General features: G+C 72.7%; 2 protein-coding genes across 2 annotated transcripts; both read left to right on the forward strand.

Moving 5' to 3' along the window:
* The first annotated feature begins 93 nt into the window (after positions 1 to 93).
* Positions 94 to 2,417, forward strand: LOC311220034 (acyl-coenzyme A thioesterase THEM4-like). Its single transcript, XM_084303417.1, has 6 exons — positions 94 to 309; positions 1,060 to 1,219; positions 1,312 to 1,462; positions 1,737 to 1,847; positions 1,952 to 2,076; positions 2,323 to 2,417. Exons 1-6 carry the CDS (start codon positions 235 to 237, stop codon positions 2,379 to 2,381), a joined length of 681 nt encoding a protein of 226 aa, XP_084159543.1. The 5' UTR covers positions 94 to 234; the 3' UTR covers positions 2,382 to 2,417.
* A 1,052-nt stretch (positions 2,418 to 3,469) lies between these two features.
* Positions 3,470 to 12,104, forward strand: LOC311219987 (nuclear receptor ROR-gamma-like; the record flags this gene model as incomplete). The annotated part of the gene is made up of 10 exons (XM_084303341.1): positions 3,470 to 3,542; positions 8,147 to 8,232; positions 8,364 to 8,505; positions 8,885 to 9,109; positions 9,584 to 9,705; positions 9,795 to 9,927; positions 10,468 to 10,575; positions 10,666 to 10,776; positions 11,309 to 11,418; positions 11,949 to 12,104. The coding sequence occupies 10 exons, from the start codon at positions 3,470 to 3,472 to the stop codon at positions 12,102 to 12,104; spliced, it is 1,266 nt and encodes a 421-aa protein (XP_084159467.1).
* Between the last annotated feature and the right edge of the window lie 298 nt (positions 12,105 to 12,402).

The following is a 12,402-nucleotide window of genomic DNA, read 5'->3' on the forward strand; positions in this document are numbered from 1 at the left end:
GGGGCGGGGCCGGGCGGGCGCCGTGTCCGGAGGTCGCGCGGCGCCGCGGGAGCCGCGGGTGGGGGCGGGGCGGGGGGCGCTGAAGGTCACGGGGTCAGGGGGCACCGGGCGCCGCGCTGACCTTTGACCCCCGAGCCGCCGGGAGCTCCGCCGAGCCGGGCTGACGTCACCGCCGCGGCCCTGTGACGTCAGCGCCGGGTCTCCCTCAGCGGCCGTGACGTCAGCGCCGGCGCCATGTGGCTGTGGCGGGGCCGCGGGGTCGTGGCCGGGGCGCTGCGGGCACGGGGACGGCCCCGGGGCGCGGGAACCGTGAGTGGGGGACGGGGACGGGGGGTGGGGGGTGGGGGGTCATGGGGTCATGGGGTCATGGGGACATGGGGACAGGGGGTGGGGAGATGCGGACATGTGGGGACGTGGGGACATGTAGGGACGTGTGGGGACACGGGGTGGTGCCTTGGGTACGTGACACGGGGACATGGGATGGGGAGCACAGGCCCATGGGGTGGGGACGTGGGGTGGGGACATGGGGACGTGTAGGGACGTGTGGGGACGTGGGGTGTGGAACACGGGGTGGGGACACGGGGTCATGTCATAGGGACATGGGGCATGGGGTGGGGACAAGGGGCAGCAACCGGGGCATGCGGGGTGGGGACACGGGGACAGAGGGGATGTCCTGCTGGGGACGTACCCCAAAGTCCCCTTGCTCCCCAGAGCATCCCCAGCGCTGACCCCACTGTCACCACCACTCCCCCCCCTGCATGTCCCCCTGTCCCTGTGTCCCCATGTCCACATATCCCCACATCCCTATGCCCCGTGTCCCTATATCCTCGTGTCCCCCTGTCCCTCTCCCCATGTCCCCCTGTCCCTGTGCCCCGTGTCCCTATATCCTTGTGTCCCCCTGTCCCCATATCCCCATGTCCCCGTGACCCCTGTGCCCTGTGCCCCACGTCCTCCTGTCCCCCTGTCCCCACGTCCCTATGTCCCTGTGCCCCCTGTCCCTGTCCCCCTGTACTTGTGCCCCCCATCCCCCTGTCCCCGTCCCCCTGTCCCTGTCCCCAGGCGCGCTGCTCGGGGCGTGCGGCCCCTCAGGACCTGGCGGTGCCCAACGGGAGCTGGAGCGTGGCGATGCGGGAGCACCACGAGCGCCTCCTGCGCGGCACCGCCGACGGCTCCTGGCGCCGCGTCCCCTCCTACCGCAACGTCGTTGACCACTTCCCAGGTGACGCCCGGGCGGGGAGGGGCGGGGGGGGGGGCAGGGGAGGGCGCCCCCGGGTCCCCGTCCTCACCGTCCCCGCGTCCCCGTGTCCCCAGTGGCGGTGGGGCAGGGCAGGGGGACGCGGCTGTTCCTGCGCAACTTGGACACCGAGGGCGCCGGCTTCGAGTACGTCACCTTCCTGCACAGCGCCAGCGGCCGCGTGCTCTGCCTCTGCCAGCTGGGGCCATACCTCGAGGGGCACCCCGGGTAGGTGCCGCCGGTGCCAGCGCCGCGTGTCCCCTCCTGGCCCCTCCTGGCCTATTCTGTCCCTTCCTGCCCCATCCCATCCCATCCCATCCCATCCCATCCCATCCCATCCCATCCCATCCCATTCTGTTCCATCCCGTCCCGTCCCGTCCCATCCCATCCCATCACCTCCTGTCCCCTCCTGTCCTGTCCCATCCCATCCTGTCCCGTCCCATCCCATCCCTCCTGTCCCCTCCTGTCCCCTCCCGTCCCGACCTCGCCCCCGTCCCCGCAGCTTCACGCACGGCGGTGCCATCGCCAGCATCATCGACACCACGCTGGGGACGTGCGCCCTGGACGCCGCGGGGGTGGTGATGACGGCCCAGCTCAGCATCGACTTCCTGGCGTGAGTGGCACCCCGGGGACGCGGTGACGGGGGGTGCGCGTGTGTGGGGGTGTCCCCCCGTGTCCCCTCCCCCCCCGTGCCGTGACCCCGCGCTGTGCCCGCAGCCCCGTGCCGCTGGGCTCCGTGGTGCTGGTGGACGGCCGCGTGGACAGGCGCGAGGGCCGCAAGCTCTTCTTGTCCTGCGAGGTGCGCGGCGCCGCGGGGGACACGCTGCACGCCAAGGCCACCGGTGAGGGCGGGGGGGCACCGGGGGGACGGGGACGCCGACACCCCCAGCCCCAAAGCCTCCCCGCAGAGCCCCCCCGCACCCCTGGGACCCGTCTCAGGGTGATGCCGGGTGGCACGCGGGGGGGGTGCCGGCGCCCTGCTGCCACCCCCCCAGTGCCACCCACTGCCACCACCACGCACTGTAAGGGTGGGGGACGGTTGGGCCCGGTGTCCCCCCCGCCCTGCCACCCCCCCCTCTCTCCCGCAGGGCTCTTCATCCAGCTGGACACCACCAAGTCCCCCCGGCCCGCCTGCAGCACCCGGTGACGCCGTGGCCCCACCGGTGGGGGGGTGGGATGGGAGGGGGGGGGCAGGGGTGTCCCCGTGTCCCCCGTGTGTCCCCCCCTGCTGCTGGTGGCAGCCCCTGGATCAGAGCGCTGGCAGCCAACAAACAACGGCCTCGGCTCCTGGTGCTTTTGTGGGGTTCGGGGGCGTCGCGCTGTGGGGTGGGACCGTGGGGCCTGACCCTGACCCTGACCCTGACCCTGACCCTGAGCCTGAGCCCCCTTCCCCTGTCCCCAGCCCCATTTTGAGTCCCCCATCCCCTGTCCCTGTCCCCAGTCCTTGTCCCCAGCCCCCTATGGTGCCCCCAGTCCCTGTCCCCGTCCCCATCTCCCCCCCTCCTGTCCCTGTCTCCCCCCCCCTCCTGTCCGTGTCCCCCCACCCGGGGGCTGTGGGCGGGGCAGGGGCAGTGCCCGGGGGAGGTGGCGCGGTGGGCGTGGCCCGAGGATGTGGGCGTGGCCGTGACCTGGGTGGGCGGGGTCAGGGACACGGGGCGGGGCCTGGAGGGGGTAGGCGTGGTCATGTACGGGTGGGCGGGGCTATGTGGAGTGGGCGTGGTTACGATGGGAGTGGGCGGGGCCGGGCGCCCCCCGTGGACCCCCGGACACGGACACGCGTGGCCGCCCCCCCCTCCCTCGCCCCCCTCGTGGCGCCCCGCGGCCCCCCCACGGGCGAGCCCCGCGCCCCCCTCGCACATCGGGGACCCGGCGGGGGCCCCACGGGCGCCCCCCACGCGTGGGCACACCGGGGATGCGCGGGTCCCACGGGCGCCCCCCGCAGCCCGGCAGGGAGGGGGGGTCCCGACGCCTCCCCCCCGGGGCCGGGGGTCTCGGCTCCCCCCGCTGCCGCATGCCCCGTGGGGGGGGGGTGTCCCGTGGATCGCGCGTGGCCGCGGCCCCCCCCCCCCCCCCCCGTGGCACGTCGGGGTCGGAGCGGTCGCGGGGTGGGGGGGGTTGGGGCCAGCCGCGCCCCCTCCCCCCCGTGCCTCAGTTTCCCCCCCGCGGCGCCGTGGAAAGTCGGAAATTTCCAGTGCGTGGGGCCGGGGGGGGCAGGATGCCGGGGGGGGGGGCAGGATGCCGGGGGGGCCCCGGCGCCCTTATAACGCCCGGCACCGCGCCGCCCGCGCCGCCGCCGCCGCCATGCGAGGTAGGGCCCGCGCGGGGGGCTGCGGGCGGGGGGCGCGGGCGGGCCGGGGGCTGCGGGCGTGCAAGGGAGTCGGAGCGGGGGTGCACGCGTGGGAAGCAGGGTGGGGTGAGCACACGCGTGTGCGTGCACGGAGCTGTGCGTGCAGGTGGGAGCAGCAGGGTGGGTGCTGCGGTGTGCAAGGAGGGGGGTGTGCAAGCGTGTGCAAGAGGTGGGTGCTTGGGGAGCAGCGGTGTGTGCGTGCAAGCTGGAGGAGCCTGCACGAGTGAGTGTGTGAGTGTGAGTGTGCAATGCACGGGGAGTGCATGCGTGTGTGCAGCTGTGGAGGACCGTGGAGGGTGTGCGTGTGCAAGCTGGTGGAGCAAAGAGCGTGCAAAGGGGTGTGGGGTGTGTGCAAGAGGGTGGGCTTGTGAATGTGCACACTGATGGCTGTGGGCACGCGTGTGCAAGCGTGTTGGGGCAGGTCTGTGCGTGTGCAAGTGTGAAGGAACAGGAGAGGGAACGCGTGTGCACGCAGCCCTACAGAGTCTGGGGGCAAAGCTGGGTGTGGGCACGCAGGGGGTGTGCGTGTGTGTGTGCACGCGTGTGGGCACAGCAAGGTGCTCGTGCAAGCGGGAGGGAGCATTTTGGGGGTGTGCACGGTGAGTGTGCCCCACGGGAACATGGATGTGTGCAGGGGCAGTGTGCAGGCAGGTGTGTGCGTGTGTGAGCACACGTGTGTGCACAGATGCATGGCTGCGTGCACAAGAGCGTGCACATGCTTGTGCAAGCACAAGAGCGCTGTGAGCCACCAGTGCCCTGTGCACCACGGGTGCTGCCATCACACGGGTTGTGCAGCTCACACGAGCGTGTCGGCACAATCACACCCCCACAGCGTGCTCCGGGGCACACTTTGTGCACACACAGCAGGCTGTGCACACGCGTGTGCTGGCGTGTTGCCACATGTGCATGCGTGCTGCTGTGTGTGCACACCGCAGCGTGTCCCTGCACACACCTAAGCAGCGTGTGCACGCGTGTCGGGGGGTGCACGCGTGTCGCCGCGTGTCCCAGCCGTGTGGCGGCCACCGGCAGCCCCCTCCCCTCCCTGCGGCGGCAGCGCTGGGCGCCCCAGCACCGCCAGCACCCATGGGTGCCCCCCGCAGCTGCGGGGCCGGGCACACGCGCGTTAGATGTGGTCGGTGCCGGCAGGTGCGCGGGGCTGGTGCAGGTGACGGGGACGGGGACGGGGCCGGGGACACGCAGGTGGCTCCGGGCAGCAGCCGCAGCCCTGCACGGGCGCAAAGCCACCACCACCACCCCCCCGGCCCCGCTGCCGCCCCCCCGGCCCCACCACCGCCCCCCGGCCACCCCCCGGTCCCTGCTCCGTCGGCACCGGGGACGCCGAGGGTGCAGCTGCCCCGACTCCGCGTCCCCAAGGGGGGCCCCACGAACCCATGGGGGCCCCGTGGCCCCACCGGTGGCCCCACGCCGGGGTTTTCTCCGCCGCTGCCGCCGGTGCCACCCCCGCGTCTGGCCCGGGGCGGAGGGGACCCGGCCGCCACCGCTGAGTCACCGCCCAGAGGGTGGCAGGACCCCCGCCGGCGGGGAGGGCGCGGGGGTCCCGGGGGTGCCGCGGTGGAAGCCCGGGGGGTCCCGGGACTCCGGGTCCTCGCCCGAGCCACTTCCCGCTGCGTCACGGTGTCTTGGCCCGTGCCGTGACGCGCTGGCCTGTGCCGTGGCGTGTTGGCCCGTGGCACGGCGTGTTTTGCCATGACGTGTTGGGCTGCGCTGCGCTGTTGGGGGGTGGGAGCCCGGCCCCGAGGTACCCCCCGCATCACAGGGTCACTGGGTGCCCACAGGGACCAGTGGGTCCCCATGGGGCTGGTTGGTGCCAGTGGATGCTGGTGGAGCTCACTGGGAGCTGGTGGGGCTTACTGGGAGCTGGTGGGGCTCACTGGGTGCCAGTAGGGCTCCCTGGGTGCTGTTGGGGCTCACTGGGTGCTGCTGGGGCTTACTGGAAGCTCGTGTGGCTCACTGGGTGCTGGTGGGGCTCACTGGGAGCCAGCAAGTCCCCAAGGGACTAACGGGTGACTGTTGGGTGCTGGTTGGTGCCTGGGGGGCTGAAGGCCACCAGCGGGTGCCCACAGGGCCACCGGGTCCCCCACGGGGCCCATGGGTGCCCCTGGGTCCCCGCAGGGTTCGGTGGGTGCCAGTGGCACCGGCGGATGCCAGCAGGTCCCCGTGGGGCTCACGGGTCCTGTAGGGTCCCTGCAGCGCTGGCGGTGCCGGTGGGTCCCCAGGGTGCCAGGGAGCACCCAGGGGTGCCGGGAGCAGCCGGCGCCGTGGGAGCAGCGGGTGCGGGCAGGTGCTGGGGGGTGGGCGGCCGGGCGAGACCTCGGCGACCTCTCGCCGGCGGTTCCCGGCAGGAGCGGCACCGAAACGGCGCTTCCTGGCAGCCGCCGGCACCGTTGAGTAATGCGGGCGCCGGGCCCGGCTGAGTCAAAGCCCCGAATTCCCGGGGCCCCTCCGGCCGCCGCCGCCGCGGGGGTCCCGGTGCCCAGCCCCGGATGCGAGGGCGGCCTCCCCCCCCCCCCCCCGGCCCCAAAACTGGGTCGGGTGGAAAAAGCCGACGAAGCGGCTTCGGCCCCGGGAGGAAGAGGTGTGCGTGTGCGTGCGTGCACCGGCGCCCAGGAGCGTGCACGAGCCTTGGCGGGCGTGTTCCGGCGCGTGCAAGCGTGCACAAGTGTGTGTGTGTGTGTGTGTGTGTGTGTGCGGGTAGCAGCGTGTGCAAGTGTGTGTGACATGTGCAAGCACTTGTGTGTGTGTGTGTGTGTGTGTGTGTGTGCACAGGCACGGCCGTGTGCGAGCTTGCACAAGCGCACGAGCGTGCAGCAGCCTGCAGGGGTGTGCCTAGGTGTGCCCGGCTCTCCTTGAGTGTGCACACGCGTGTGCAAGGTGCGAGGAGCAGGCACGTGGGTGATGAGCTGGTGGCCCTCACCCATCGCCCTCACCGGGCTTTGGGGCTGCGGGTGCTGCTAACGAGGCCTCGTTAACGAGCTGCGCTCCTGGTGCCCGCACTGGGGGCTGGCGGGGTCTGGGGCACCCCCTGGGGCTGGGGTCGTGTCCCCCCCCCCCCGTCCCCCTCGCAGTGTCCCCTTGGCTCTGGTGTCACCAGGGCTGAGCCGTTCGCTGGCTCTGGTGCCCCCCAGCACCCCCAGCCCAGTGTCCCCCATCTGTGGTCCCTGGGGCAGCCCCTGTCCCCGGCGCCCCCACCCCTGGTGGCTCCGGTGTCCCCCACCCCGGTGTCCCCATCCCTGGGGGTCCCCATTCTTGGGTGTCCCCATCGCCCACCCCGGTGTCCCCCAACCCCAGTGTCCCCATCCCTGAGCATCCCCATCCCCGTGTGCCCCCCACCCCGTCGCCCCCTCCCGTCCCCCCTCTCCGTGGGGTGCCCCACGGGCGCAGCGGGGCCGTGGCGGGCGGCGGGCGCCTTCCTGCGAGGTGGGGCCGTGTCCCAGTTGTGGCTTCGCCGGCGCTCGCTGCCGCTGTGGTTTCGGCAGCCGCCGGCCCCGGGCACCCCCCAGACCCCCGCGCCCTGCAGGGCCCACCCTGGGGGGGACACGGGGGGCACCGGGAGGCCATGGTGGGGGGTGGGGTGGGGCTGAGCCCCTTGGGGACATCTGAGGCCGGGGGGGGGCTGTGAGAGCCAGAGGGGCCGCAGGAGCCCTGGGGTGCCACGTGAGGCCCTGGGGTGACACGTGAGCTGCGAGGGACACGTACACCTATAGGGACACGTACGCATATAGGGACCGTGGGAGCCCATAGGGACTGCGGGAGCCTATAGAGGGTCCGTGGGAACCGATAGGGGGTCTGTGGGAGCCAATGGGGGTCCGTGGAAGCCTATAGGGACTGTGGGAGCCTATAGGGATCATGAGAGCCTGTAGGGACCGTGGGATCATATAGGGACTGTGGGAGCCCATAGGGCCCGTGTGCGTTCCTCTGGGCAGCGAGGGAACCCGTGAGTGCCACGTGAGCCCTGTGGGGCCACGGGAACCCACAGGGCGAGGCGAGGCCGTGGGAGACGTGAGCCCGCAGGGAGCGCCTACGGCCACCGCGGCCACGTGAGCCCGCGCGGTGACACACGCGGACCCACGAGGGACACGTGAGCCCGGTGGGGACACGTGAGGCCCTTGGGGACAACGGAGCCTACGTGGGACCTGCGAACCACCTACGTGGGGCAGCTGAACCCATAGGGGCCGTGGGATCCCATAGGGGCTGTGGGATCCTATAAGGGCCCTGTGTGCCTATAGGGGCTGTGGGATCCTATAAGGGCCCTGTGAGCCCACAGGGGCTGTGGGATCCCACGGGGGCCGTTGGATGCCAAAGGGACCCCATGAGTCCACAGGGGTCCTGTAAACCCACAGGGGCCCTGGGATCCCATAGGGGCCCCGTGAACCTATAGATGCCCTGGGTGCCTGCTGGGGACACGTGGTTCCCCGTGGGACGCAGGAGCCCCAGGGAGAGCACTTGGGCGCCCAGGTGGCACGGGGTGGTCCCGTAGGTGGCAGATGGGGACCCCGTGAGCCCAGGGGGGCCGTGGGCGCCCACGCGCTGCCTCCCGCCCGCAGCCCACATCGAGGTGATCCCCTGCAAGATCTGCGGGGACAAATCCTCGGGGATCCACTACGGCGTCATCACCTGCGAGGGCTGCAAGGTGAGCGCGCTGCGGGCACGGGGGGCACCGGGGGTACTGGTGGCGGCACCGCGGTGACCCCCCGGCGTGGTGCTGACCCCCCCTGGTATTTTTGGTGACCCCCCCCCCCGTGGCGGTGCCCCCCGGTGCAGGGCTTTTTCCGGCGCAGCCAGCAGGGCAGCCTGAGCTACGCCTGCAGCCGGCAGCAGAACTGCCCCATCGACCGCGCCAGCCGCAACCGCTGCCAGCACTGCCGCCTGCAGAAGTGCCTGCGCCTCGGCATGTCCCGTGACGGTGGGTGACCCCCCCGAGACCCCCCCCAAATGTGAACCCCCCCCCCAGCAATAGGGGGGCAACCCCCGCGTATCGCTGCATGTGCCCCTATATAGCTGGGTGCCCCCCATCATAGGGTCCCCCCTATTGCTGGGTGCCCCCCCAGCACCGCTCCCCCCTGACCCCCCCGAGGACCCCAGGGCCCATTTGCCCCCCCGGGGAAGGAGGCGGGGGGCATCTGGAGGCAACAGGGACCAGGGACCCCACACGTGGGGCTGGAAAGCCGCGGTGCCGGGGCTATGTGGGACTGGGGGTCATGGGGGGGCACGCACCCACGCGTGTCCCCACGTGTCCCCACGTGTCCCCATGTGTCCCCACATGTCCCCGCGTGTCCCCGCAGCCGTCAAGTTCGGCCGCATGTCCAAGAAGCAGCGGGACCGGCTGCACGCCGAGGTGCAGCAGCAGCTGGAGCAGCGGCAGCGGGAGCGGGCGGCCCAGGGGGGCGCCGCCTTCGCCCTGGGGCTGCCGGGGTGCTGCGGCCACCCCCTGCCCCCCACCGGCACCCCGGGGTGCCCCGGGCCCTGCGAGGGGAGGGCCGCCTGCAGCCCCAGCACGGAGGCAGAGGGCGAGCGGCGGGAGGGGGCTGCACGGGACCGGGACCGGGACGGGGACGGGGACGGGGACAGGGACAGGGACAGGGACGGCCCCGACCTGTGCCCGCGCCCCGACGTCGGCAGCGGCCTGGAGTCACCCACGTGCTCCGGGATGGAGATTGGTGAGTCGCCGGGCTGGGGCTGGCACCCTTGGGTGCTTGGGGGTGGTGGGAGCTGGCACCGTCAGCCATGGGTGCCACAAAGTGGGGGGAGCTGGGCCCATCACCCTTGGGTGCCACAAGTTGGTGGGACACGTCCCTGTCACCCATGGGTGCTCGATGGTGGTGGGACCCAGCCCCATCACCCTTGGGTGCCACAAACTGCTGGGAGCCGGCACCCACGGGTGCTCGGTGTTGGGGCAGCCGGCCCCGTGGGTCCCCATGGATCCCCATGGGGGGGCTGCCCCCGGCCGTGCCCCCCCCCTGCCACCACCCCGGTGCCCGCAGAGCTGCTGGCGCAGGACGTGCTGCGGTCGCACCGCGAGACCTCGCAGCCGCGCGCCGAGGAGCTGCAGCAGCGCCGCTGGGACACCTTCAGCCGCGAGGAGATCTGCGCCTACCAGAGGAAGGTGGGACCCCCCCCCCCGGGGCGCTGGGTGCTGGGTGCTGGGTGGGGGGCTGGGGGGAGCCGCGAGGTGACGGAATGGGGGGGCCGCAGCCCATGCAGGAGATGTGGGAGCGCTGCGCCGGCCGCCTCACCGAGGCCATCCAGCACGTGGTGGAGTTCGCCAAGCGCCTGCGCGGCTTCATGGAGCTGTGCCAGAACGACCAGATCGTCCTCCTCAAGGCCGGTACGGCCCCCACGGACACCCCCCCGGACCCCCCCCCAGCACCCATGGGTGACACGGTCCCTGCAGGCTGCCGCGGTGCTGCTGGGGCAGGGTGGTCCCCCAGGGATGGGGTGGTCCCGGCACGGGGAGTGGTGGTGGGTGCTATGGGGTGCGCTGGTCCCAGCGGGGTGGTGGGGAGAGCACCCAGGGGACACGGGGACCCCGCTGGGGAGGGGGTGGTCACCAGGGTCCCACTGGGGAGGTGGTGTCCCCAAGGAACCCAGGGGAGAGGTGGCAGTCCCATGGGTCCCAGTTGGGAGGTGACAGTCCCAAGGGTCCCCCTGGGGAGGTGGTGTCCCCAAGGGTCCCATTTGGAAGGTGACAGTCCCCAGGGTCCCCGGGGAGGTGGCATCCCCCAGGGGTCCTATCTGGGAGGTGGCAGTCCCCAAGGGCTGCTGCCACAAGGGCATCCCCCCCCCAAACTGCACCATGGGACCCTGGCTCGGGACCCCCCGGTGCCACTGTCCCCATCCCCGTCCCTGTCCCCGTCCCCGTCCCCAGGCGCCATGGAGGTGGTGCTGGTGCGCATGTGCCGGGCCTTCAACCCCGACAACCGGACCGTGCTCTTCGAGGGCAAGTACGCGGGCACCGAGCTCTTCAGGTCCCTGGGTAGGGACGGGGACACTGGGGGGACACGGGGGGGATGCGGGGGGGGTGCCACGTGCCCCCGGGGGGGCCGCTGACGAGGGCTCCCCCCAGGCTGCCACGAGCTCGTCGGCTCCATCTTCGACTTCGCGCAGAGCCTGTGCGCGCTGCGGCTCTCGGAGAGCGAGGTGGCCTTCCTCTGCGCCATCGTCCTCGTCAACGCCAGTGAGGGCCCCCCACCCCCCAAACCTCCCCCAGCCTTTGCCCAAATCCCCGCCCTTTTGTCCCAAAGCGGGTGCTGGGTGGTGGGGGTGGGCGTCCTGGCCCCAGTGTGGTCCCTGTGGGGTCCCCACCCTGGTTCCCTGTCTTGTCCCCATCCCACGGCTCCCTGTCCCCGTCCCCGTCCCTGTCCCCGTCCCGTTGTCCCCATCACTGCGCTCGTCCCACCCCGTCATGGTCCCAGCGCTGTCCCCATCCTCATCACCAGCCCCATCCCCGTCCCAAACCTGTCCCTGTCCCCATCCTTGTCCCTCTCCACCCCCATCCCCCTGCCCATCACATCCCGTCCCCACACCCATCCCACCCCAACCCCATCCCACCCCGACCCCATCCTCATCCTGTCCCTGTCCCCATCCTTGTCACCAGCCCCATCCCTGTCCCAGATCTCTTTGTCCCCATCCCGTCCCCATGCTCACCCTGTCCCCCCCGTCCCCCCCCGTCCCCCACCCGCCCCCACGTGCCGGTGCCGTGTCCGCAGACCGCCCGTGGCTGCAGGAGCAGGCGAAGGTGGCGCGGCTGCGGGGGCGCCTGGAGGTGGCCTTCCGCCTGCTGCTGCGCCAAACGCACCGCGAGGGGCTGCTGGCCAGGGTGCGTGGGGAGGGGGGGCAGGGGGCACAGTGGGGCACCAGGGGGGACACCTGGGGGTCACCAGGGGGGCACTGGAGGGGACACAGGGGGGCACGGGCATGGGGATGTTGTGGGGTGCATGGGGGGTGCCGTAGGGTATGGGGGTGCCGGAGGGTGCCGTGGGGGGTGCCGTGGGGTATGGGGGGGTCATTGGGGGGGTGGTTGGGGGGGGTGGTGGGACATGGGGTGTCGGGGGGGGGTTGAAGGGGTGCCATGGGGGGTGCCGTGGGGTGCCATGGGGTGTTGGGGGGGCACAGGGGTGCCATGGGGGAGTGCTGTGGGACAGGGGGTGTCACGGGGGGGGTCAGAGGGTGCTGTGGGTTGGGGGGGTGCCGTGGGGGTGCCCGGCCATAGGGGTGACCACAGGGGGCTGCCCCGTTCCTAGCCCCAGCGGCTCCCACGGGGTCCAGGCGTGCCGTGTCCCGGTCACCCCCCGGGTGTCCCCCCCCCCCCCCCCCCAACCCCCCGGTGACACTCGTGCCCCCCCCCAGCTGCCCCCCGCGGGCCGCCTGCGTGCGCTGTGCTCTCAGCACGTGGAGCAGCTCCAGGCCTTCCGCCGCCTGCACCCGGGGGCGCTGCCCGCCGCCTTCCCCCCCCTCTACCGGGAGCTCTTCGCCGCCGACACCGACGCCCCCGGCCCCCGCTGAGCCCCCCCGGGACCCCCCCGGGACCCCCCTCCCCCGGGGGCTAATAAAGGATTTGGGGGGGAAACGGCGGCGCCGTGGGGTCTGTCACGCGTGGGGGGGGGGGCACCGGGGGGGCACCGGGGGGGGACACGCGTGGGGCCCTCCCACGCCCCGCCCCAGCCCTGGGGGCGGGCCCACGCGCCTTCTCCCCATCCAGCTGCTCTCCAATTGGCTGCGGCGGGGCCCCCGCGCGCCTCCCATTGGCCGCTTCATTCCGAGGCAGGTGCGCGGCCCCGCCTCCTTTCCTCGCCCCCCTGCC

The sequence above is a fragment of the Netta rufina genome, assembly GCF_964035555.1.
Source record: "Netta rufina genome assembly, chromosome: 29".
In the NCBI taxonomy this organism is placed as follows: domain Eukaryota; kingdom Metazoa; phylum Chordata; class Aves; order Anseriformes; family Anatidae; genus Netta; species Netta rufina.